General features: G+C 51.0%; 7 protein-coding genes across 7 annotated transcripts; 3 read left to right on the top strand and 4 right to left on the bottom strand.

The window, feature by feature from the left end:
- The first annotated feature begins 783 nt into the window (after positions 1 to 783).
- On the top strand, positions 784 to 10,155 carry EJ05DRAFT_331582 (uncharacterized protein). Its single transcript, XM_033740850.1, has 3 exons — positions 784 to 5,141; positions 5,200 to 5,600; positions 5,650 to 10,155. The coding sequence occupies exons 1-3, from the start codon at positions 905 to 907 to the stop codon at positions 9,970 to 9,972; spliced, it is 8,961 nt and encodes a 2,986-aa protein (XP_033601519.1). The 5' UTR covers positions 784 to 904; the 3' UTR covers positions 9,973 to 10,155.
- Positions 10,156 to 10,286: 131 nt separating this feature from the next.
- EJ05DRAFT_537427 (PHM/PNGase F) lies at positions 10,287 to 12,565 on the bottom strand. Its single transcript, XM_033749384.1, has one exon. The coding sequence runs from the start codon at positions 12,250 to 12,252 to the stop codon at positions 10,453 to 10,455; it is 1,800 nt and encodes a 599-aa protein (XP_033601518.1). The 5' UTR covers positions 12,253 to 12,565; the 3' UTR covers positions 10,287 to 10,452.
- Positions 12,479 to 15,111, bottom strand: EJ05DRAFT_331593 (uncharacterized protein). The gene has a single exon (XM_033740851.1). The coding sequence runs from the start codon at positions 14,716 to 14,718 to the stop codon at positions 12,877 to 12,879; it is 1,842 nt and encodes a 613-aa protein (XP_033601517.1). The 5' UTR covers positions 14,719 to 15,111; the 3' UTR covers positions 12,479 to 12,876.
- Positions 15,112 to 15,504: 393 nt separating this feature from the next.
- On the bottom strand, positions 15,505 to 17,440 carry EJ05DRAFT_499490 (UEV-domain-containing protein; the record flags this gene model as incomplete). Its single annotated transcript, XM_033746846.1, has 5 exons — positions 15,505 to 15,603; positions 15,659 to 16,885; positions 16,960 to 17,198; positions 17,251 to 17,338; positions 17,387 to 17,440. 5 exons carry the CDS (start codon positions 17,438 to 17,440, stop codon positions 15,505 to 15,507), a joined length of 1,707 nt encoding a protein of 568 aa, XP_033601516.1.
- Positions 17,441 to 17,863: 423 nt separating this feature from the next.
- Positions 17,864 to 19,640, bottom strand: EJ05DRAFT_485141 (cysteine desulfurase; the record flags this gene model as incomplete). The annotated part of the gene is made up of 2 exons (XM_033745417.1): positions 17,864 to 18,286; positions 18,465 to 19,640. 2 exons carry the CDS (start codon positions 19,638 to 19,640, stop codon positions 17,864 to 17,866), a joined length of 1,599 nt encoding a protein of 532 aa, XP_033601515.1.
- A 790-nt stretch (positions 19,641 to 20,430) lies between these two features.
- On the top strand, positions 20,431 to 21,985 carry EJ05DRAFT_499488 (BAR-domain-containing protein; the record flags this gene model as incomplete). Its single annotated transcript, XM_033746845.1, has 6 exons — positions 20,431 to 20,466; positions 20,520 to 20,552; positions 20,626 to 20,720; positions 20,768 to 20,787; positions 20,841 to 21,902; positions 21,960 to 21,985. The coding sequence occupies 6 exons, from the start codon at positions 20,431 to 20,433 to the stop codon at positions 21,983 to 21,985; spliced, it is 1,272 nt and encodes a 423-aa protein (XP_033601514.1).
- Positions 21,986 to 23,020: 1,035 nt separating this feature from the next.
- On the top strand, positions 23,021 to 23,787 carry EJ05DRAFT_499487 (thioredoxin-like protein; the record flags this gene model as incomplete). The annotated part of the gene is made up of 2 exons (XM_033746844.1): positions 23,021 to 23,149; positions 23,224 to 23,787. 2 exons carry the CDS (start codon positions 23,021 to 23,023, stop codon positions 23,785 to 23,787), a joined length of 693 nt encoding a protein of 230 aa, XP_033601513.1.
- Positions 23,788 to 24,693: the final 906 nt, after the last annotated feature.

Below are 24,693 nucleotides of genomic sequence, written 5' to 3'. Positions count from 1 at the left end.
CATGTCTGAGACCAATGGCAATGTCTATGATGGAGCCTTTCCCCGTGCGCCATGTGCCGTGTATTGAGTGCTTGGTAAAGGAGCAAAATGTTATGTATGTCTACTATGATTGATGAGGCAGACGAACATAATGATTCTTACGGTGTTTGGTGCAGGTATCGCGCGAGGTTGGATTTATTGAGGGTGAATCGTGATAATGGGGGAAGCGTGCGTGGATGTAGCTATTATGCGGCTGATGAGTAGCCCCGTGTCGCCCCATGTCCCCCCGTACTTTAGCTGGGGAGCCCGCCCCGGACAGCCCTATCGCCGCTGCCCGCACCCCCGAATTAGTCGGAGACGGCAGTCAGGCCCGATGAGGCTTAATTGATGAGGCCTGATGTCACCACGCGTTGCTCCAGCTTGACTAAGCAAAATACATAGTGCGGCCCTCCGTGGAAGGTTGGGGCGGTATTGCAGGTCAAGATATTACACCTTCCCGGAAACGGATCAGCCATGGCCCGTTCACACAACATTCCCATCCGTATTTATCGCCTTTGCAACACTGATCGCAATCCCTAATCCGTTCTGTCATTCGACCTCTGCCGACTCTAAACCACTTCCGTGTGAAGACTGTTCCTGGATACAAGCTAATTACTTGCTTGCTCAGACGCTCCCCTCGCATTCCGTTCGACCCACTCCCACGAACGACGCATTTGCGATATTGCTCATCCTTGAATGATCGGCGCTACTTTATTTACACAACCCTCTGCGCAATACCTCGCAGTGTGTGAAGACAGAAATGCAGAGTCCGAACGTCCGAACCCTAGCCACTCCTCTGGCGCGTTGATCGTTTGTGTGGCCTCACTGCTTTCCGGCGCAGTCCGTCTTATCTGACGATTGCGCGACCTATGGCAGCGCGCCCAACATGGCTGTTCCTTCGGTATCCTTCGTCGCTGGTTTGCTTGTCCTAGCATACCTGGGCTCGTTTGTCCTATTCGCTTTCATACGCGTCACAACCGGAGTCTCGATACAAAGGATTGGGTACACAGGCCTGCGTCGTATAGCCTACGTCCCGCGTGATGGCATTAAGATAGAGCTTCGCGGACTGGGCCTTAATCTTCACCGACCGACATTTGCTCAGCCGACATGGCTCAGTGTCGTCCTTACAGAGCTCAAGATCACAATAGACCTCAAACAACTTGGATCGAAACCCCCAAAACGCCCTGGCTGGGTTCACTGGCCTAACTCATCCACAGACAAGCTGGGCGAAACTTCTACTCCAATATCATCCGACTTCGACGATGATGGCACTGGGCATATTGAGACACCAAGAAGTCGGACATGGGAGCGATTGACCGAGACGAAAGAGAAGATCAAGCGGTTACACAGGAAAATACAGTGGATAAAGCTGGTGGACTTGGTAACAACGAGCTCGGCTCTGGTCGTGGTTGATGTCGGATCGGTCCAGGTCAGTCACTTTACGATGGCTGTGGACACTAGGCGCAAGACTGTCGATCGGAGCCGACTCTTTCAGCACCGTAAGACGAAGACGGACGAGCGCAGACCGGCCGAATGGATCTTTACCGTGCGGAGCATTCTGCTAAACCCTGAAGGCGGCGAATCTGCCGAAATCTTGGACCACTGTACCCTGAACGTGCATGGTTTTCTTTACAAAGAACTGGACGGTCTTCGGGACGCCTCTATAGCTTTGAAGCTGGGACGTCTGAACATTCCCTCTGATGAGATTCAAACAGCTGTGGAGAGAAGCAAGCGATGTAGATCATTACACCACCGCCGAAGAGGCACGAACGCTAGCGAATCGGATATATCCTTCTCAGATGTGATTGAAGAGTTGGACCAACCGGGTAGCCGCGAAGAGAATATTGTGCGCACCGTGTCCGACTCAAAGGAGTTTGTTGCCTCTATACTTAGGGGAATACAGGAGATCCAGTTTGCCGTCAGCTATCTAGGCCTTACTAAGCGCATCCGGTCAGCAAATGCTACAGAAACACCTGTATGGCTCAACGTCTCCATGAAGGAAGTCGGATTGGACCTTGTGCGCCTTGACCAGAAAAGCCCGGCCCATCTACAGTACTTCTCACGCAATGATGTAGCTCATCAAGCACTTCTTGCGGCCATTGCCGTCTCAGTAGGAATTGACGATGGGCGCGAGGATCATGAAAGGTTGCTATATATTCCGATGGCCACCGCCACTGTTAAGACGACTTTGCCCTCAAAGACCATCCAATATCAGCGTGAGAAGAATGTTGCTGAGAGAAACGCCAACATTCTCTATGCTAACCTGGTTGCCACATCGCCATCCCTAGACCTCGACCCCAAGCACCTTCCACTCGTTCTTGATCTTCTCCAGGGCCGTGAGAAGTCTTCTGTGATACGGCCCTCGAGGCAAACCAAACGACACTTAATTTCTAAACTTCTCCCGAAAGCCAGTATCAAGGTCTCCGTTCATGAACCTGTTGTGCGAGTTACTCTTCCTCCAATGGAGAAGGAGAAGCAGGGAACTGACGAATTTGATCTGTTGATATCAGCCATGTCGAACATTTCACTTGACGTTGAATCCTCACATTCTGCGGGCGGAGAATTGCATTATTCGCTTGCATCCGACTTTCGTGTCCAATCCCACCAGCTGTATTACCAGACTGCATCCAGTGAGAAGCACAACCTCCTGCTCACTGAAAGCTTAGAGATTAAAGTACAGGTGAGCGCCTCACCTGAAGTGGCAGTGATCGCGTCCGGCGACTTGCAGACTTTCTCCATTTATATGGTCCGACCAGAAATCGCCGAAGGTATCAGGCAGATTGTCGTGCAATTGCGAAGCGAAACGTCCCCTATGCGACGCTATCATACTCATATGTCCTCCAAAGTAAGCTTTTTGCGACGGTTACCTTCCTGGCTACAGCACTTTTCTCTCACTGGATCAGACTTCAGCGCCGAAGTTGCAGGAATAGATCCGCAAGTCTCCGATACTCCGAAAGGCGTCGCGGTACATTTAGACTCGTGGAACGCAGAGTATAAAGCAAATCGGGAAGAGCAGCCTGAACGACAGCATACAAGGAGGCGAGCTGCGTCGAGGACCTTTCAGCGCGAAGATTATCTGAAGCCGTCTACGCCACCGGCTTCTCCTATGAGGAAGCTTACTAATGCAAGCGACGGACGACGGCTTGCATTCCATGTTCAAGGTCTTGAGGGCTTCGTCGTCGAGTCGGCTGACACCTGGGAACCGGAACCATTCCTTGGACTGCCACGTTTCGAAGTTGCCTTCTCAACGTCTAGTGATAACTCAGGGCCAATATTCCATGTGAATACATTCGCCAAAAGTTTGTTCTTCCACTATTCTATGTATCGCCATTTCTGTATCGGCGTGGCTACGCTTGTACTTCGCAAAGCATTTAAACCTCCTATCAAGACGCCAACCCAGACTAGATCTGGTCGCAGCCTTGGTGTGCCAGATATCGAAGTTGACGAGCTTGGAGAATTGAGTAGTGGGAAACCAGAGCTTACTACTATCGATATCAAGGCTGCGTTTGTACAGATCAAGGCCACCATGCCTAACGATCCCCTACTCATGATCCAAATCCAAGACTTGGAGAGCGGGAGACATCGTTGGGCCCCACCATTCTTCCGCGCACGTCTCACACGACTGTATGCCGATACACCGAGAATGCCGGGCGTATGGAGTCGCGTAGTCAGTATTAAAGGCGCACGGGTAGACCTGCGCAAGTCTCGCCACAAGCCGTCGGGAGGCCATACAGTCGAGGAAAGATCGATCGACGTAGCTACTGATGCCGTCCGGCTTGCGGTACCTCATCAGTTGGTAATACACAAGATTTTCGATAACTTCGCCAATTTGACAAAAACAGTGCAGCAGCTACACCACCGCTTTCACACTGGAACAGACGAATACATCCTGGACAAGGAGCCTGAGAAACCAAAAAATGTCCCCAAGATTTCTTTCAGAAGCCAAGCTGTGCTTTTTGAAATTGAAGATGGTTCGTTTGAGTGGAAATTGGGTGTCATATACCGTCTAGGCCTACTCGAACAAAAGCAGAGACTAGCTCGAGAGGAAGCTTTCCGACTCAAAGTGAAGAAGCTCGAAGAGCTTAATAAGACTCGTGGATCAACGTCGCATAAAGTGCGCGCCAAGTCAACGCACGAGGGTCGCAGTCGAATTAAGAAGAAGCGCACATCAGCGAAAGGGAGAAGCAAAAGCGAGCATGTCTCAGACGAGGATACACTGTCGCCCAACCGCAAGACTCGTGAAATGCGTTATGACATGGAAGGCAAAGCCAATGTGTCTGCATCAACACAAATGGACATTGAGGAAGCCCGTGAGAGACTTCAGAAGCTCAATGCGCAAACTTGGAAGAAGAGGATCGATCACGGGCTGGACACGCAATCTCGGACGATGAAGGACATCCGATCTATATTCTGGGGCCTAGATGAGATGCCTGATGATGATACTCAGCAAAAAGAGGTCATCATGGCGATTCCTCAAAGACCTGCCTTGATGGGCATGCTTGTGAGCGATTTCAGTCTGGTCATCGATAAGCCGTCCTTTCCAGTTTCACAGTATTCGACCTTCTTACATCGCATTGGTAAAGGCATGCCATTCGACCAAAAGTACTCGTTGCTCATTCCTATGAATGTTCAGGTCAACATGGGCGAAGTCAGAGTGACCCTTCGAGATTATCCACTTCCATTGCTTCATGTACCTGCCATTAGATCAGGACAATCGCCGCGCTTGCCAAGTCTGTCTCTGAGAACAGACTTTGTGATTGGGGAAGAATTTCAAGATCATGAATCCATGCGATATGTGCACGTTGTGGTAGTCCCAGCTCAAACAGACGACACTGGAAAGGCTGCCAAAGGGTTTTCAGTCAGAGTTCCACGTACTGTCTCTCCTGTCAAGACATATTCCGACATGAGCGTCGATGTCAATACGAGCTATCCGACCCGGTTTACTTGGGGAACATCGTATCAACCAGCTATTCAGGACATGATGCAAGTCATTGAAAGCTTCACCAAGCCGGCTATAGACCCATCGGAAAGGGTCGGGTTCTGGGACAAAATCCGTCTCACCTTCCATTCACGCATCAATGTACACTGGAAGGGCGACGGGGATGTCCACCTAATCCTGAAAGGTTAGTTTTTCTTGTCACTACTCGTGGGCACCTAGTCCTAACATACACACTTTCTTAGGTTCACGCGATCCATACATGGTCACAGGACATGGTGCTGGTTTTGTTATGTGTTGGCGAAATGACGTTCGATGGAGCCTGTGTCGCCATGATGATCCGAAGAAGTTCATGACCGTCGACAGTGGTAACTACGTGCTCGCAATTCCAGATCTAGGTCACTACGCCCGTATTCTAGCCGATCCCGAAATCTCAGACGCCGATAGTGTTCATAGTGGGCTCAGCAACCGGCACCAAGCATCCTTCAAGAAGACCATCATGAAGCTCTCTGGCCGAGTTCAGTGGCTTGCCGGTCTCGTGTTCGAACGTAACCTCGAGAGAGCCTCAAATCGGTCATTCGAATTCATTCCTCATTACAAAGTGGTCCTGAAGAATCCGGAGTTTGCGAAATGTGCTAATAACAAGGTACGTCAAATATGAGCTTTATGTCGCTAAATATCACTGACTCGTTTAGGTTTATGATGCATTTCGTGGATTTAGGAGCAACCATATCCATCTTTCGATAGCAGTGTCAGCACCCCACGATCGAGATTGGTCTGTGGCTAATCTGAAACCTTCGAGCAACTACAACAGCGTTCACCTTACACCACGCTTCTTCAGCCATTTTTTCAACTGGTGGTCGATGTTCTCTGGTGCTATGTCCTTGCCAATTCGGCAGGGCAAGCTTTGGCCCGGGGTTGAAAAGTCGAGCAAAAAATTTGGGAGACATCTTGCTACGATCAAATACAACTTGCTATTGTCGCCCCTCTTCATGAGCCACATCTACAAACATAAAGATAACGAAGGGACCGATAATGGCGCTATCTCTGCCACAGGACTAAAGGTCAGACTAGACAGCTTCATGCTCGATCTCCACCAGCGACGAGAAGAGTTCAAGACCCTGGTACAAGGACCGAAAGCGTCAGGAAATGACAAGTCGAACCAAACCACAGGTATGCGGATCAACGAAGCTCAGCTAGACTTCATCGCAGCAGATATTAGAGCGATATCTGCGCTTGTTAACGCTCCGAACTCCAACGATCTCGACGAGGCCACAGACGAAATGCTAGCCTCTTACCAAACGGATGGCGCCACGTCGCCTGTGGACCTCAGTAATTTCACGATACCTGATAAGGACCTCAAATGGATTGACATGGATGATTTCGTGGAGCTAGATTGGGTACTCCCTACGGAGGCCGTGCCACAAACGCAAATACTCCCTCTGGCTTTCGCGCCACGATTTACATACTTCCGGCAAACAGACCACCAGGGCCATATTTCGGGGGATCCCAGTCGACACAGCCATTTTGGGAAAGAACCAACGCACTTTTGTGTAATGTCCGCAAGAAATGACCCTCGGAGAGTTCAACGTGACCTAATCGAAGAGCGATTAGCGAGAGTCATTGAACAGCTTGATCATAACAATCGCGAGATTGGAGAGCAAGAGCTCTTAATTGTCAGAGAGTCGAATCCGAAAGAAGAACTGCACGAACGCCTACGTATCTTGCAGAGGCACTCTGATGCACTTAGGCGCAAGCAGGTATTTCTCCAATCAGCGTATGATACACTTGACATGCGACTGAAGACTGGTGACCGACGCGCCGTCCCGGATACAGGCGAAGCTGCAGACGACGAATACTTCGAGGCCCGAGAAGACACCTCTGACGCACACGATCCTGACGTGAAGGGCTTGGATTCTACGCCGTTCGCAGATTATATCAGTGACTTCAACAATCGTTTCATTGTTCACAATGTTCAGCTGAAGTGGAACAATTCTCTGCGTAACATCATTCTACGTTACATCCACGAAGTCAGTCAGCGGAGAGGTTTTGTTTATTACATGTCCAGAAAAGCTGTCAAATTTATCCTAGACATTGTAGAAGAACAAGGGACCTCACAATATCCCACCACGAACGGTCGCGAAGGTACTTCGTCAGCAGAGGGGTCAGTTCCGATGTCTCCAATGAGCGAAAATCCTGATATTGAAGATCGAATTCAACAGCTTATCGATGACGCCAAAAAGTTTGTTAAAGCAGAAGACGCTGAAAAGAGTGAGAAAAATGAGGACTATGCAGATCCTGCAAGTAAAGATATCGCAATGGAGTTCACAGCCCAAAATTCGTACCACCTACGTCTGATCGCGCCACAAATCCAATTACAGAGCGAGAAGAACAAGAACGCTGCTGTGCTTGTTGCTGCCAAGGGTATGCAATTGAAGGTCATCTCCATCATGGACAAAGAGCGTGTGAGCGACTCGGTCAGCGGCCTTGTCCAGCGGAGGTTCACGGCAGCGATGGACTCACTGCAGATGTTTGTGACAAACAGCAAGACATTTTCCACCGACTATCTCCACATGTATTCTGGTAACCGCTATGGCGCTCCTTACGGATCATCGTGGCCGCCGTGGGTACCATTCGAGGTTATGTTCGAATTTGAACTCAATCCTTATGGATTTCAAAGGGTTGTCAAGAGGACCTCGGCGAGCCTGCGCTTCGATAAATACAACACTTTACGTCTCAAGTACAATGACGATGTTACCGGTGGTGACAAGAAGAGACGGTCTGTGGTGGATTCGGCAGAAAATCGCATGGACCATCTGTGGATTGACTTTCCACATCTCAGAGCTATTTGCGACTCTGCACAATACTACTCTTTATATATTATCGTTCTGGATCTACTTTTGTACAGCGAGCCTTTGGAGAAGACGCGGAACGAGCGGCTCGAGAAGATCATACTCGCGTCCGATTTCAGCAACCTGTCGGGGGCTCCAGAAATGGTAGTCATGCTCCAGGAGCGCATTCGTCAACTAGAAGAAATCAAGACGCATTTCCAGGTCAACGAAAAATATCTTGATCGCCAAGGATGGAGAGACCGGCTCGCGATGGAGCAAGACTTGGCTTCTTGTGAAGACGAGCTGTTCTTCATGATGAAAGCTATTACCACGTCACAGCGACGTATGGACGACAGAGCAAAGGCATCAGAATCGGAGGGTATTCTTCGATGGTATATTGCCGCGTCTGAGATTGTATGGCACCTGGTGCGTGAGGGCAATGAGCCTCTCGCCGAATTTCAACTGAAGGATGCCTCCTTTGATCGCACTAATAATAACGATGGGTCAAATAACAACACGGTGGAGATTGGTCGTGTGCAGGGTCTAAATCTCTTGCCGAACGCTTTGTATCCTGAAATGATATCTCCGTTTATTGAAGAGGAAGGACGGGCATTTGCGGAGGGTCGCGAGGCCAGAATGCTTCGAGTAAACTGGTTGATGCTGGAGCCTATTGCTGGCATACCTGTCGTCAACCACTTTGAAGTCAACCTCTTCCCGCTAAAGGTCCAGCTAGAAAAGGAAATTGGTCTCAAGTTGTTCGAATACGTCTTCCCCAAGCAAGGGAAAAAGGGAGCTGAGCACACCAATTCTTCTCCCTTCTTGGTCCGTAGCATGTTGCCATCACAAGAAGAGGAGGACGAGGACGAGCAGTCTGGGGAGCCTAGCAATAGACACGTGCCGGATATCCCGACAATCGAAGAACCACCGGAAGATGATGCTTTGGGCGCTGGATCTTTAGAATTAAGACTTCAGCCTACGCTCAATCTTTCACAGTCTAGGACGCGGTCAACACAGAGTAGTGCCCAGTCACATCGGGATAGACTACACGGCCTTGGACTTTTCCGAGACTCTACGGGTAGTAGTAGAGGATCGATTTTCCGCAAGCATGACGTTTCTACGGACACACTCACTACTCATTCCACTCGTCCACCGAGCGCTCGGTCACCCTCAGTAATGTCGTCAAGTGGGCAGCCATCGCACTCCAATTCTCTTGATGGCAATAGACCAAACAAATTTCGACTTACGCGTGTAAACAGCAGTACAGCTTCGACCAGTACCAGCGCAACTAAGAAAGAGACTCGCTCTGATGACCTTACGCAGATGATGTCTCGTGCATCGAACTACATGACTTTGGCATATGTAAAGATCCCAAGCCTGGTACTTTGTTTGTCTTATAAGGGCAAAGGTCAGCGCAATGTCGAGGATGTACATAATCTCGTGTTCCGCATGCCAACTCTCGAGTATCGGAACAAGACATGGTCAAACCTCGACCTAGCCTTGCAACTAAAGAAGGACGTTACTCGGGCGCTCATAAGCCATACTGGCGCCATCATCGGGAACAAGTTTAGCCATCACCGCCCCAGCAAGTTGCAACAGAGCAAGCTCCGCCAGATCGCCAATAGCAGCGCTTTACTCTCCTCCGCCGCTGTCCAGCAAGCCCAAGACTGTGCGACAGGCCAACCCACATCCGGCAGCCCGTACTCATCCACACCAGCCAATGCATCCGACACCTCACTGTCCGATCCGTCCGGCCCGCCACGCAAATCCTTCACTTCAGGTCGCTCAGGTCGCGGCTCGGTTATCTCTCAGCCAGCTAGCAGCTACGCATCATCCATGCACTCAGCCTGGGTACCTGGCGAGCACATTCCCGGCGAGGAAGAGTTTCAAGGTGAAGCAGTCAAGTTCGCCGAGGAGCTTGGCCGCGTGGATCCCATGGAGCCGGAGACGGTACGACACACGCTCAGCAGACACCTGACAACTTTAAGCCAGCGGACGCATAATGCAATCGGTGAGAAGATTAGTGGGTTAAGTCCACTGGGCAACAAGCACGATGGCGTCAATGGAAGGAGGCCAAGCACGGCGGGCCATGATGGCACGGAGGACGATGATTCGAAGAGCACGAGGAGGAAAAGTAAGATGCTACTGGGCAAGAAGCTTTTGGACAGGTTGCCGGGGCACAAGGATTAGGACTTATTTTCCCTTAGCGGAGTGACTATTACTCCGCGTAAAGGAGGAGGGGAAAGAAAGAGCACAGGGAAGCAGAGAAGGAGTCGATCGTTTTGATGTTTTTGATTTGTAATGCATATAGGACAGGTGGAACAGTGAAGGGAGCATTTAGAGCGGGTTCAGCATGTGTGGCGTCAGGGATTGGGACGGGGGGCTCTCGTGCAATTGCAAGTTTTGGAGGGACTGGGGGCCTTCGGGCCCCCCGCCATACGCTTCTGTCCGGCGTTTTCGTTGCTTTGTGTCATCTAGAGTAGTAGTACGTTGGAATACACGGTATAGCGTGTTTTGGACTGTTTGTCCATGCCAGCCATGTACATATGATATATTTAAATATAAATTCCAGGTTCAAAAGAATACATACAAGGGATGAGGGTGGACTTCATGGAATCTATAGTGTCTCTCTCTCTCGCGCGCGCTCTCCAATGCAATATCTGAATAGGATTAACAAGTAACAAGCAATGCCGTCGCCGCAACAACCACAGCCCCGAAAAGCACCGGCAACCCCTTGGATAAAGAGGCTGAGCCCGTCGTAGGACTCGCTCCCGCCGGTCCCGCACTCGACGGCGCTTCATCTGTAGTGGCATCCCCAGACACATCACAAGCATTCCCCCTCTCCTCCAACGGCGTAAACGACGCGTCGATCTGGTCCGACGGATAGATAGGCATACTATCATTATACGCATCCAGACACAGCGCCGCCGTGCCATTAAGCGGATTATCCGGCGCCTGGCCGAGATCAAGCTGCGAGCAGACAATAACGCCGTTAGCAGGATAATAGTCGACCCAGGCAAAGCACATCTCGTCCCTGCTCGCCAGCCCGCCCGGCACCGGGGTATCGTCGGCAGAAGTGTCGAATTCGCAGATGGTGATGAGTTTGTCGCCGGGCAGGAGTTGGACTTCTGCGATGCTCTTGGAGAACTGGTAGCCGTACTCGAAGCTGCGGATGGAGGCTAGGGGGCTGATTTCGACGCCGTCGCGGATGATTTGCACGTGTTGGTTGACGCCGCGCTGGTGCATGTGGAAGAAGACGCTGACGGCGGTGATGCCGGCGGAGGGCCAGCGGGAGGTGCATTCGGGGGTGCAGACGGTGGAGTGTGGGACGAGGGGTTGGCCGGGCTCGAGGGTCCAGCCTTCGACTTGGTAGTCGCCGAGGGTGAGGGTGCCGATTTCGGTGTCGACTTGGTCGTCGTTGTAGAGGAATGTGTAGGCGGCTGTGGCGGAGACGTCGTCGAGGCCGTCTGGGTTGTTGTAGTGCGTCTCGAACATGACGTATTCGTAGCTGTCGGAGCCAAAGGGCTTGCCGAAGCCGGGCTCGAAGGTGCGGCCGGTCATGCCGGGTGCCCATTCGGTGACGAAGCCGGTGCATGGGTTGGAGAAGTTTTCGAAGTCGCAGTTGGGGTCCTCGCCGACCATGGATTTGGCCGAGTCGGGGAGGTCGTAGCATGCGTAGACGACGAGGTGGTGGAGCAGGTCGCTGGAAGACGAAGGGCGCTCGCCGAGGATGAAGTTCTTGTTGCCCTCGGGCAGCTTGTGGAGGGTGTAGCAATAGGTGGTCTCTTGGGTAGGAATGGTCATCTCAGGCTGGGCGATGGTGAAGTTTTGTGCACCGTCGATATCTCGGATCTCGTTGACCGAAATCGTCGTTCCGGTGCCTAGCTTGATGTATTTCTTTCCGTTGTGACCAGGCCCGTGCTGGGCAAAAGTGTTCTCGTCGGAAAAGGCGTATATGAACCACTGCCAGGAGTCTGTCGAGACATCGACTTGGTTCTCAAGACAATCTGCCCTGTTCTTCTTCTCGAACACGAACGCTGTCACTCCGTTTTCTTGGGACCCTTCTCTCAGCCGAATGTTGTTGGTTTGGTCATCAGACAGTTCCGGGGTGACAAAGTCGGTTGCATGGCGGTTCTCAAGCACAAACTCTCCATCACTGTTTCTGTATCCAACGGCAATATCAGCACCAGTCATTGCGCCAGTCTCGCTGAATCCGAGTGCGAGATAACCCTCGGATCGAGAGGCAACTCCGTATGTCGAGTAGTTGTCTCCGGTCTTCCAGAAGACTTGGACATTTCCTTCCGTATCGAGTGCAGCATTTCCGTCGAATTGACTGCGATCAAAGCTGACCCAGTCAAGATTAGTGTCCTGTGCCAATGCAAGATTTGGCAAGACTGAAACAGAGGCCAGATAGAGTAGAAAGGAATATGAGAGGTATCGTGTCCTCACGGAATTCTGGAATTGCAACATGCTCGCTATAGATAAAGGGAATAAATTGCTGAAGGTGCCGAGAGGTTCATGCCGTATATGTGTTTGTTTATATAGTAGATGGTCATTTCCAAAGCAGAGAGAGAGGTATACGCGTCAGGATTACTGGGCGCTGATATCACGAGAATTGAACGAAGCGTATCATAGCCCGCGCAATTAGCATAACGCAAGCAATGCCATATACAGTCTTAGCATTTGGGCTCCGCCCCAATTCCGCGGCTGCCAGACATACCAAGCTCTGTTGTGTATCCTTGGCGATGGCTTGGCATCAGCTTGATATAGAAGCTAGAACGGGGTCGGGTCGGTGTTGCGCCGTCGGTGATATGCACAGCCTCTATGTTGTTGACTCGGATCGGACTATGTATTACGTCTCCGGTTAAAGTCAGCCTTGCTCGTGGGTCTAATCTCGTATTCCGAATCCTAAACCAAAGCGCAGCTCACCTCCTGCGCCCGTCCTCGTAACCATCTGAGGGGCCAAATAACCATCAAAGTCCTTGCTATCTGTGTCTGTGTCTTTGATTTGTGACCCTTGAAACGGTGCCTATCAAAAGACCCTCTTCTTTTTCGACATTGAAAGATGCTCAGACTCGTCTTGATCAGAGACCATTATACCATACTGAACGTTTGAGTCTCTCTTCTTCCATCAGTACACTGCTGCACAATCTCGCCCTGCATGAATCCTCTCAGATATGCTTGGCCGAGAAATTGATACTTGCTTTCTACACCGCTCTCGCTTACCATAGGCCTCAGCACAAAAGGCCACATGCCGTTCCGCAGAGCCACTAGGACATCACCCTCCCTTGTCGCCCGCGGCGCAAGCCCTAGATGTCCATCCTTTGTGGCTATGAACCGACGCCAGAGACACGCGGTCACAAGTCGTGTGAAATAAGCTTTCCTGCCTCCTCCCGCATGCATAGCTTGCGGAAGGCGCATGTCCACCCCAGTCTTTACAATCTGAGTAAGATGCTCTCGGAATGTCTCATATGGAGCCCAGTGTTCTGCTGTAGCGAGTTTGTGTGGATTCTGACACCCTGCAATGAGTGTCTCTGCGACCGAATCTGTGACATCCCCGTCCATAACTCCTCTTGTGATCCTCTCAACAGCTTCCACGAAGCTGTGCAATGCAACAGGATCACGCTGTTGGTCCGCTCGGAGAGGTGAGGTCACTGCGCTGACAGTATCGATCATAATCCCATCGAGAGTTAGAATGTTCGCTATAGAATCCTCGCATTTGTCTGCGCGCTTGACCAGTGCATTCCACGGATGCCAGCATTTGAAATGTACACTCAGGTCATGTGGTGCACCTTCTTCTGTATCACGGTCCCAACGAGGTACCCAAGTGGGGAAATTGTGCTCCTCGACCGTACCGTTCTCTTGATATGCCCATGCTGGTATGTCATTTTCCTCTAAGTCCCCATCCGTTCGATGAGCAACCTGATGCAGGATGTACGGACCGTCCCGGGTTCGAATAGAATACCTTGTTGTCGATCTGTACACGTCCGGCACCGAGGCCTCGTATCGAATCCTCAGCCGTGGTGGTATATCGCGTGTCACATCTGGATCCCAGAGACCGACAATGCTATACACCATGTCTCTTGGATCCTTGCACTGTCTTCTCCTCTGCAGCAGTGTTGCAATATCAGGCTTTTCCTGAAGTCCAGACCACCCTTCCTTGTATTTTTGGCGAACATCGCGTAGGGTGATCAAGTTGTCTATAGCCATAGCAGCACTGCGACCGAACTTCTCGGCAAGCTGACCTGCATCACTTTGCCATTTTCTCTCCATGCCGACAAAGAGCGCACATTCTAGAAATGCCTTGATCCAGATGTCGTGTGTGCCGAGGAAGCAATGTGCCGGGCCTCCAAGGACTACTTCCTGCACAACCCAAGCACGACAGAACCACGGGCAGGAGAACAGGCTGGAGAGTGCTCTCGCCTCGTCGGAGTCCGGCTTGATCGCATCATCGTCAAGCATGCTCAGTCTGTTGTCTCGCAGGTATCGCACCGTCTTGAACGCTAATCCTCCAAGCCCATCAGCGTCATCACCAAGATGCACTAGGTTTCCCTGAGATTTCGAATATATCAGACTCATGTACCGGACTTGAGGTCCCTTTTCGCCATCTTCACCGTCGTCTGCTTGGTTGATATACGCGGCGTCAATCCATAGTACGCGGTCCTGATCGGGCAGTCGAAAGCATCGAAGCGCCTTTTCGGCATTCAGGGGTACAACAAGTTGTTTACCCCCGATAGATATCTTCGCCTTTGGATAGTCGGCGCCCCAGGCATAAGATATGGTTTTGTACTCTGTAACTGGGTCGTCAAGAAGCGAGATATACTTGAAGTCGCAGCAAACCAAATCACTGTTTGTTCCCGGCGGACAGTGAATTACGAGTAGACGTATCTCGCGCCTATCTGTGTCAATTCTCTCATAGCTGTATTCATCAGACATGTTGTCATTCGAGTGGAAGGTGTGACCATTGGGGAAAATCAGGACCTGGAGCTATGCCATAATACATTCTATATTCTAGCTGTGGCTGGAGTCTGACGTCACGTTGCAGGTTGCTACATGGGTGTAACTCTGCACCAGTAGATGGTTTCTTTGTTTGACAGCCTACTCTGTCTTTTTGGGGACTGGGAGACTATTCTGTTTCCATCTGCGCCGACATATGATTCATTACACAGTGTGAACTTTGGTCGCAAACCTAAAGTCATCTCATCTCGAAGGACTCAAAGTCGGTTGTTTGTATGCATTGGTACGGCGAATGTTCTTAGTAGATCGCCTGCCAGAGGTCTTACAATTAGCATGAGACTGAGGCTCTGTTTTGACCAGCGCCCAAGTGATGCTTGACTTCATATGGCCAGAAAGACATAGCTAGGAATCGAAATTCCTAGCAAGATGACCACCTTCGACGTTTCATTTATGTCTATTCTCACTCACGTAGGAGCCAGAACAGTCCTCTGCGTCGTGTGGCTCACGTCACGGGATCCGCCCGAGGCCTCGACATTGGCGTCGTCACTAGCAAGGTGTTAGATCAAGCAAAGCATGCCCATCAGACGCCAGTGCCCATTCCAATGGTGCATTTGGATATTCTTATGATAGCGGAGGCCTCCATTGGAAATTCTGAAGTTCACTGTGGTTCGGTACGCTTCTAACAGGTTCGGTCAAGTTGCCGCACAGCTGTGTTTGAGAGAGCTGCAAAGGATCGTAAATGTGCGAACACCGGCATCAGAGCCTCTATCGTCCGTAGTCATACACCTCGAGCCCCATGCCGCGCGCAATCTTCTTGATCAACGCCTTCTTCAAGAACTGCTCGCGCGCCAGACTTCGTGTTTGCTAGATATCGGATTAATACAACACTAACACCGTAGAGTCGACTCTGCAGACTTACCTTGACAAATATATCAGCACCCACCCTCCCTCGGTCCAGCCCACGCCCAAGCACAAATAGGGCATCTCCAACAGCTCTCTCCTCTGCACATAAGGTGTACAATTGTCCACCTACCACTGTTGGCGCGACCAATACCTCATCAACATCTGGTACCTTCCGGCGTTTCGCTTCGTCCATAACCCGATCCGCTGTCAGCATTGCCTCTCGAATTATCTGCTCATTTGCGGCAAGTGTTGCGTCCAGCTGTTGTAGCTCATGGAGTTCAGACTGCAACTGATTGTGCGCTTGCCCGAGTGCGGTCTGCTGGCTTCGAAGAGCAGGGATGGCGGCCGTGTTGGCATTTATGGTGGTGCTTATGCGTGAAGTAAGAGCAGTAGAGAGGGTACGAAGGAGGGCGTCTTTCTCAGGGTTCGGGGGAATGGGAGGAGCCGGGAGATGGGCGTGCGATGGGTCTTGGGAGGGAAGGGTGACGTCTAAGGGAGCATCAAGTAGGTCAGGGATGGGCTGCTTTGGTTTGGACGGCTGTGATTGAGAGTGTGGTTGTGGTTGAGATGGATATGATTGATGTTGCAGATGGCCTGAAGGGTGGTAGTGCGGGTGTGGCTGAGGAAGAGCTGTGTCGTGTAGAGTTTGTTGAGATTGTCGTAGTCCGGAATGCACTTGCGGTTGGTATGGTTGTGGTTGTTGTTGCTGGAATTGAGGTACAGGTCCGCGAGGTGCAGATATCGGAGTTATGGGACTCACAGGGCTACTGAACTGGCCCTGGCGATTATACTGTGGTTGGATCTGCGGACGTGGAGGCTGAGATAAAGAGGACTGTCTCTGAGGAGGGTGTTGGCTCTGGGACTGTTGTGGAGCTTGTAGATCATGAGCTTGCTGCCAGCTATGACGTTGTTGGACCTGTGTATAATCCTGCTGCGATGAATGAGGCGGCTTTGGGGGCGGTGGAGGGGCGGAACCTGGAATAGGGGATCCAGTGGAGGAGTAAGGCTTTGGGGGTTTTGGCGGAGGCTGTGGAGCTCCATTCGAGGGGGTCGTATTGGCAGGCGTAGGCGTATGATGGTTTGCTCTTCGAAGCTCCTCCGGTGGCGGCGGGACGGGAGGAGGTTGAGGTGAAGGTTGTGTGGTCTGTGGAGACGTAAACTGCGGGTGCTGTTTCGTTCTCACTGGCGGTTCTTTCGCAAAGACGCCCCGGAGGACGGATATGAAATCTGAAAGCGAAGATTTCTGACAAAGTAAGCTGTTGTTCTCTCAAGTCTCCAGGTGCCCAATCCTAGTAGTAACTGTTCATTCCAACTTACATCCCAGTATTGTCCCCATTGCGCTAGATACGGATGATACACTCTTCCATCTCCGCTAACATGCTGACCTGGTGTGACTACCATATCTTGTGAGGGCGTCACGTAGACCATTGGCGCTTCTCTTGGGTACGCATATGGCACCCATATCGTGACGGGAAATCTGTAGACTACGCCCCTAAATTGCACAGGTATGGTACCGCTTATATTTATGAATAAGGCCGATTGTCCATTCTCATATGCTGGAATCTCTTAGCTACGTAGTTTGTGTGGCCTTAAAGGGTAGCAGCCTACTGTAAACTTCGGTTCGCGGTCGCAGGGACCGATAATTCGAGAGGGATTCGACGATATCAGAGTATGTACGATTGGCGTCCAGATAGCTCTAGACTGCACGTTAGAACAACAACGAGTTGTTAAGCTTAGGACCTACTGTGGAGAGCTGGCCGTAGAGCCAGTTCAGTACGCTGTCAGGCAAAGCCGACATGATGACTGGCCGTAAGATAGGATACGAATGATAAGCTACCACTCATATCAGATTTCGAATCGCTGAATACCGGGCATTGGGGTGTTGTGGTGCGGTATGCAGACGTCGTTGCATCCAACTCGCATGGTGTGGGACTGTAGCACTCAATTCGAAGTTGATGATCGGGAGTGTCGGCGGGGAAGGCGTCAGAGCCAAGACTTCAGAATGATGGATAGCAACAACGAATGCTCACGCATGACGGTTCGTATATTAACATCGTACGGAATATTGTAAGCACGCAATTCTCGTGCATGGTGTGTGTTTATTATACATATAGCATCCATCAAAGGGTATCTGAGGTAGAGTTTGTACAGTCGCTGAATATATTCAGAGGTAAACGATCCCAATTTCATGCATCCACCGTGTGCTCCGTCAATAGATTCATTAATGCTGACTCCATTGAATGGTATTCAAGTCAACGCCTTCTTGGACAAGTTCCCACAATGGGCTGAGCTCTCTCAAGAAAGTCACTCGCTTCCTCACTGCGTCCAGCACATAATCAATCTCGGCGTCCGTAGTGAATCGTCCGATTCCAAAACGTATGCTGCTATGAGCACTTTCATCGCTGTTACCCAATGCGCGAAGCACATAGCTGGGCTCTAGTGAAGCGGAGGTACACGCGCTACCGGATGACAGAGCAATGTCTTTTAGGGCCATAAGAAGTGATTCGCCTTCGACGTAGGCAAAAGATACGTTTACACAACCAGGATAACGGTGTTGAGGATCACCATTCTGACTGGTGTGTTCGAGAGCAAGAAGTTCCTTCAGTAGGCGATCGGATAGCTTCTTGATCCGGCGGGAGTCGTACTGCTAGTAGTCAATGATGTGTTCGGACAATAGACGGTGTACTTGTGTGTATGCTCGAAGGAATCATACGTGTACTATATAGCAACATCGCACAGAGTGCTCAGAAAGCCATGCATGTATAGGTTTTTATAATCATCTGAGGAGGGAGGGAGTTTGGATGGACGGGTGCTTTACATACCTCCATTTCTTCGCTGCAAATTCTGGCAGCCTCTCCAAAGCCAATGATAAGAGGTGGAGCCAAAGTTCCACTCCTCAAACCTCTCTCCTGACCACCACCGCTGATGATGGGATCGAGTCTGACACGTGGTCGTCGACGAACATAGCACGCACCGATCCCCTTGGGACCATAGATTTTATGGCCAGATATGGACATGAGATCTACATTCATCTTGTTAACATCGATTGGGATTTTGCCAACGGCTTGAGCAGCATCTGTATGGAAGAAGATCTTCTTCGACCGACAGAGCTTCCCAATCTCGTCGACAGGCTGGATAACGCCAATTTCGTTGTTAACGGTCATGATACTGACGAGTGCAGTGTCAGGTCGAATAGCTGCTTCCAGCTGTTCCATATTGACGAAGCCATTATTTTGGACGGGAAGATAAGTGATGTCGAAGCCTTCATCTTGAAGGTGACGACAGCTGTCAAGTACACACTTGTGTTCCGTTTGTGTGGTAATGATGTGCTTCTTCTTGCCTCCACGACCAAAGAAGCGTGCCACACCTTTGATACTCATGTTGTTGCTCTCGGTTGCGCCACTAGTGAATATGATTTCTTTTGGATCAGCGCCGATGAGATTAGCAATATGTTCTCGGGCCTGTTCGACGGCCTTATCTGTCTCCCATCCGTATGCGTGAGTTCGGGAATGAGGATTACCATACAGGCCGGTATAAAACGGGAGCATAGCATCCAATACACGTGGGTCTAATGGCGTTGTTGCTTGCATGTCAAGGTATATTGGCCTAGTGCCTTCATCCATCACCGTGGCTTGCTTGAGTATACCTAAGCACAAGCTGTCAGCGTACAAGGCAAATTTGATGAAGCAATCTGATGTCGTACCCGCTGCTGGACTCATCATTGCGTCTGCACTCATGCCAGTTGTTGGCATTATCTCATCTTGAGGTCGCTTGCCGGTCTGATTAAGGAACGCTCTTTGATCTGCTTTGATTGTGGTCTCAATGTTAACGGTCGCTTGTGCTGGTTTCGACTCGGAAACGTAGGACCGACGTCCCTGTGATCGAGAGGCGATGCATGATGTGATGCGCGAGGTGGCGGAAGGATGTGTTTGATATGAAGGTCTGCGAGAGCAGGTTCTGAAAGCTTGTCGAACGACTGTAGGGGCTACATTAGACATGTCGGAGTGTGTGAAGTTGGAAAAGGGTGCGAGGAGAGTTGAAGGGGCGAAGGATGATAGTTGTGACGATGAGAGAAGCTCTTTTTGGTACGCGACGCATGGTGACAAATGTATTCGAAATATTTGCGGGGAGCGCTGACTCAGATTGATCTGATAAGATTGTAGTCACGTGCTGGGAGTCTTCTTGTGAAACAGTCTCAAGGAGGGAGTTCTGCATGATGCAGGGTAGCCATGACAAGTCGGATCCCTACATACAAATTGCATGTGAAACGTGCACAAACTGCGCAAGATGGATACAAAGTGGTTGATTTCGCAGGTCAAGGTTCTAAACGATCGGTCCATGGATTCGCGGTTGACGCCACATTAGGCCAGGCGACTGTGGCTCACAATCACAGTGACCCTGGTGCCGTTCACTGAATACGCATGAATCCTGCGCATAGCATTGCGGTGTCGTTGTAGCGTTCTTCGTGAGTTTTACAATTGCAATTTCTCATAAGTTATGAACATTAAACTTCAAGACCGAGCCATACTTTCAGTGCCTCACTACACACGTAAACCAAGCCTTAGCATTGCGCGCGCAGCTCAGCCACAACCATCGTCATAGCCCAGGTTTGCTCTGCTCGGCTGACGACCCAACGGACGACACTCCACCCTGGGACACAACGCGCATTGCGAATTATATACTAGGCAGCGCTATACCAGTCGCATCTCTTCTCACTATCTGCTACACATCTGCAATCTTAGATTTCTCTGATACCCGTATCCTCTTCCCTCCCCACCTTTGCGAACCATGAGTTGGAAAGGCTTCACCAAGGGTATCACCCGAGTGAGTAACCACGACGATGCTTTACTCGGTGACTCTAATCTAGTGATATATAGGCCCCTCAAACAGTCAAGAGCCGCTTCAATATTGTGAGCCTGCCCACCTCAAATGACCGTCTGCGTAGATGGATAGAGTCGACGCGGGGTTACTGATGCAGCTCAGGGGGAAATATCCAAAGATCCCATCTACATCGACGCTGAAAGGCGTTTCCAAGAGTTGGAGCAGGAGACGAAGAAACTACACGATGAATCCAAGAAGTAAGGATCAGTGGCGAGGGTCTATGGCACAAGCTAATCATTCCCAGGTACTTTGACTCCATCAACGGTTCGTCGATACCATGAGCAAAGATGCTTTGACTAAGAACTGACTGGATGCAGGCATGCTGTCCCACCAGATTGAATTCTCCAGAGCTATCGCGGAAATATACAAACCTATCTCTGGTCGAATGTCCGATCCCGACTCTTTTGTAGCCGAAGGCAACCCGGAGGGCATACGCGCCTGTGAAGAATATGAAGTTATTGTCAAAGAGCTCCAGGCCACATTAGCGCCGGAGCTGGAAATGATTGAGTCGAGAATCGTCAAACCCGCCGAGGAGTTGCTTGAAATCGTAAAGGTCATTCGAAAATCGGCGGTGAAACGAGACCACAAACAACTGGACTACGATCGACATCGTGCCACGCTCAAAAAACTTCAGGACAAGAAAGAGAAGACACTCAAGGACGAAAAGGCCCTCTATAAGGCTGAGAACGACGTCGAGCTGGCGACCCAAGACTATGAATATTTCAACAATGTGCTCAAGGAGGAGCTACCACAGCTGTTCAGACTCGAACGCGAGTTCATACGTCCGCTATTTCAGTCTTTCTACTACATGCAGCTAAACATCTTTTATACCCTTCACGAGAAGATGCAAGACATCGACATTGGTTATTTCAACCTTACTTTGGCTATTGAGGACTCCTTTGAGGAGAAGCGTGGCGACACCCAAGCCCAAGCAGAGGCTATCTCAATCGTCAAATTCAAGACTACAGGGCAAAGGAAGTTGAATCAGTCCCGATATGGCCAGAGTAAATACGCGCTTGAAAACAAGCGTGAACCTAAGCTATTGACTCAAGGCTCGGGGAGAAGCTCCTTGTCAGACGGCAAGGAGAGTGCTCCCCCACCATATAGCCCTCCTAGCTCAACGACATCACCTCCTGTGTCGGGTGCGAATTGGGGCACGGTAGCCAAGTCGAAACCACCACCACCGAAACCGAAACCCTCGAGGCTTAGCGGAGCACCCACGGCAGCAGAGACCGTGACGGCATTATATGACTACGAAGCACAAGCCCATGGCGATCTGAGTTTCTCAACTGGCGAGGTGATTGAGATTGTGCAGCGAACGCAGAACGAAAATGAGTGGTGGACAGGGAAAATCGGAACGCGGCAAGGGCAATTCCCTGGTACGTCTTGCGCAACTTGGAAGCCTTCTCTTTCGATGTCAGCTAACCATCCACCAGGTAACTACGTGCAGCTAAACTCATGACTATCCTACATCACAGTCTTGTTGTCGGCGTTTGTTAGTTTATTATTTTGGCCCAGCATCTTCGAAGCGACAGTCCTCCGCCTCCTGCTCGGCCTGCAGTCACACGATCAAAAGTATAGATGAGCGACTGGGGACGCTCAGCCGCAGCGAGGCGAGAGCGACCGGGGAGTAATGTAGATACAGAGCTCTGTGATGAACGAGAATTTAATAGCCCTATTGATCCTGTCTCCCCACTCGAAGGAATCCACATCGCGATAATGCAGACATACCACCCAAGCCTTGGCTCGACCCAGTCATGCAAGCTCATATCCTCCATTCAGCAGCACTTCCGCGTGTACATGCCTCACATGCGTCAACACCCCAATATCAATTGTCTGCACACCCGAAGTCCCGGGAGTTCATGCAACCCACTACCAAGCGCAGCCCGTAGCCATCACTCGGAGTGTCCTCCCGCCCAACCAGCGCCTCAGCCCCGCCCTCCACGTGCGCAGGCAGTACGAGAATGGATGGATGACACAAGCAAGGCAACAGCACCAACCAACCCACGAGATATCTATATATAACGTCTTCTATAATACAACACCTGAAGTATAGCACCCAATAACACCCACACTGATAACTAATCGCAGCCGAACCCCAGGCGTCTAATTCAGCCCGGCCTGCCTCTCCCTAGTTCGCCTGCTTTTGGTATGGCCTGCGTGGGGAGGCGCGGGCGCAATGCTGCATGACGCAAGATCCGCCATTTTCACTGCTTCTTTCGTTGCTCCTTTGCTCCGCGCGCGTCGTGCCGAGAGAGTTTGTCCGGGCTGGGCCGATGGAGGCGGAGGGCCCTTGAGCATAATTATCTATAGCATACGTACATACATCCATACATATACAGCGTCATCCGGTCGTGAAGCTCGCTTCTGCATTTCGTTCAGAGACATTACAATCCCATTCAAAGCCGGGCGTTCCTCCGCACGCTTCATACTTGCTCCTCAAGAAAGGACTCCAGACGACAAAAGAATCGGCCGCGCAGTTCTACACCGAGGAAAGATGGCGTACGACTCGACAATCACGTTCACGCTCGACACCATCTGTCCATGGACCTATCTCGCGCTGCGCCGCCTCCTCCAGGCGCTGCACACATACCGGACAGCAAACCCAGATGCGCCCGCAACATTTGTACGCAGGGGGGGGTGCGCCTCCTCCTCCCACCTCCCACGTAAACGTTCATGCTAATAACACGTCGTCGGCAGCACCTCCGGTTCGCGCCCTACCAGCTCTACCCAGAGCACTCGTCGACGGGCGAGGACAAGCACGCGTGGTACATGCACAAGCGGTACCAGGGCAGCGAGGCGCTGATGCACAAGTACGAGACGCTGATGCGCATGTACGGCGCGTCGGTGGCGCCGCCGATCGCGTTCCGGTTCGGCGGGGTGATTGCGAATACGCTGCCTGCGCACCGGTGTATTTACTATGTTCAGGACGTGCTGCGGCTCGGGGAGGACAGGACGCTTGCGTTGGTGGAGGCGCTGTATCGGGCGTATTTTGAGGAGGAGAGGCATCCGGGTAGTGTGGAGACGCTGGTGGGGTGTTTGGGGGAGGTTGGGGTTGGGGAGGGGGAGGCGAGGGCGTTTGTGGAGGGGGAGGAGGGCGAGGAGGAGGTTAGGGGGTTGGTGAGGGGGATGGGGAGGGATGGGGTGGATAGTGTGCCGCATGTTGTTGTTGAGGGGAGGAGGAGGGATTTTACGGAGACGGGGGCGAAGGAGGTGGAGGCGTATGTGACGGTGCTGGAGAAGGTTGCGAAGGAGTGTAAGTGAGGTGTGGATGTGGGCATTCAGATGGGCTGGACGGGCGGGAGACGACGTTTGTTTTGTGGGATGGGTGACTTGATCAATGTGTGTATGTAGGCAGGAGGAGAAGTAAATGATCAAGGGGGCCGAAGAACTGGTCAGGGTTTCGGTCAAGTTTTCGATTGGCATATGTAGCTTTCTACGGAGACTAGAGACAGGTAAAATCATTCCAGTCAGATATCGGAAATCTCTGGCGCTGAAATGGCACAAAGTCCAGTGAGTCTGATATCGAATATCGTGATGTATCGAACGAAGCCTACAAGAAGATCACTAAGCCCATACACTAGATGATCAAGTCGAATCTTCATGGCTTCATCGGAGAAATAGACATAGCGTAACAGATATATCATAGACATAGCCCGTCACAATGATACAACGGTCAGGCCATCATTATACCATCTAATCTACTCATGAGGTAGCTATTCAACTCGAATGGCGATTAAAGGGTGGAGGAGGAAGGGGAACAAGACGACGCAGGAGTTGCTGGTGTATCCGGAATGCCAACACCGAATGAGCTCTATAAAAGAATCAGCTTCTCATAATACCAGTGCAGCGAGTATTGTATAATGCCAAACCATGTGGAAGGAGTCTCTTGTACCGTCTGAAATCTCAGTTATTTCGTTTGGCTTGCTCAGGACCCGTCGCCATACTGACATGTCGTAGTACGAATGGCATGTCATCCAGTAGCGAAGCTGTAGAGGAATACCACCTCACAGAAGGGGTTACAGTCTAGGCGTGTTGAGAGAAACGGCAGAGTGGTCGTGGGTCGCGCGGATGCAATAATGAGATTGCCAGATGGCAGTGGCTTCCGCACAGCTCACTGCGATGGAGGTCGAGGGTTCATGACCTGGTTGAATTCATGATAAGCTTATT

Source organism: Pseudovirgaria hyperparasitica, assembly GCF_010093815.1.
Source record: "Pseudovirgaria hyperparasitica strain CBS 121739 unplaced genomic scaffold EJ05scaffold_6, whole genome shotgun sequence".
NCBI classification, from domain to species: Eukaryota; Fungi; Ascomycota; class Dothideomycetes; order Acrospermales; family Acrospermaceae; genus Pseudovirgaria; species Pseudovirgaria hyperparasitica.
Note: the sequence above shows the minus strand (reverse complement) of the source record. Positions and strands in the feature narration are given on the sequence as shown.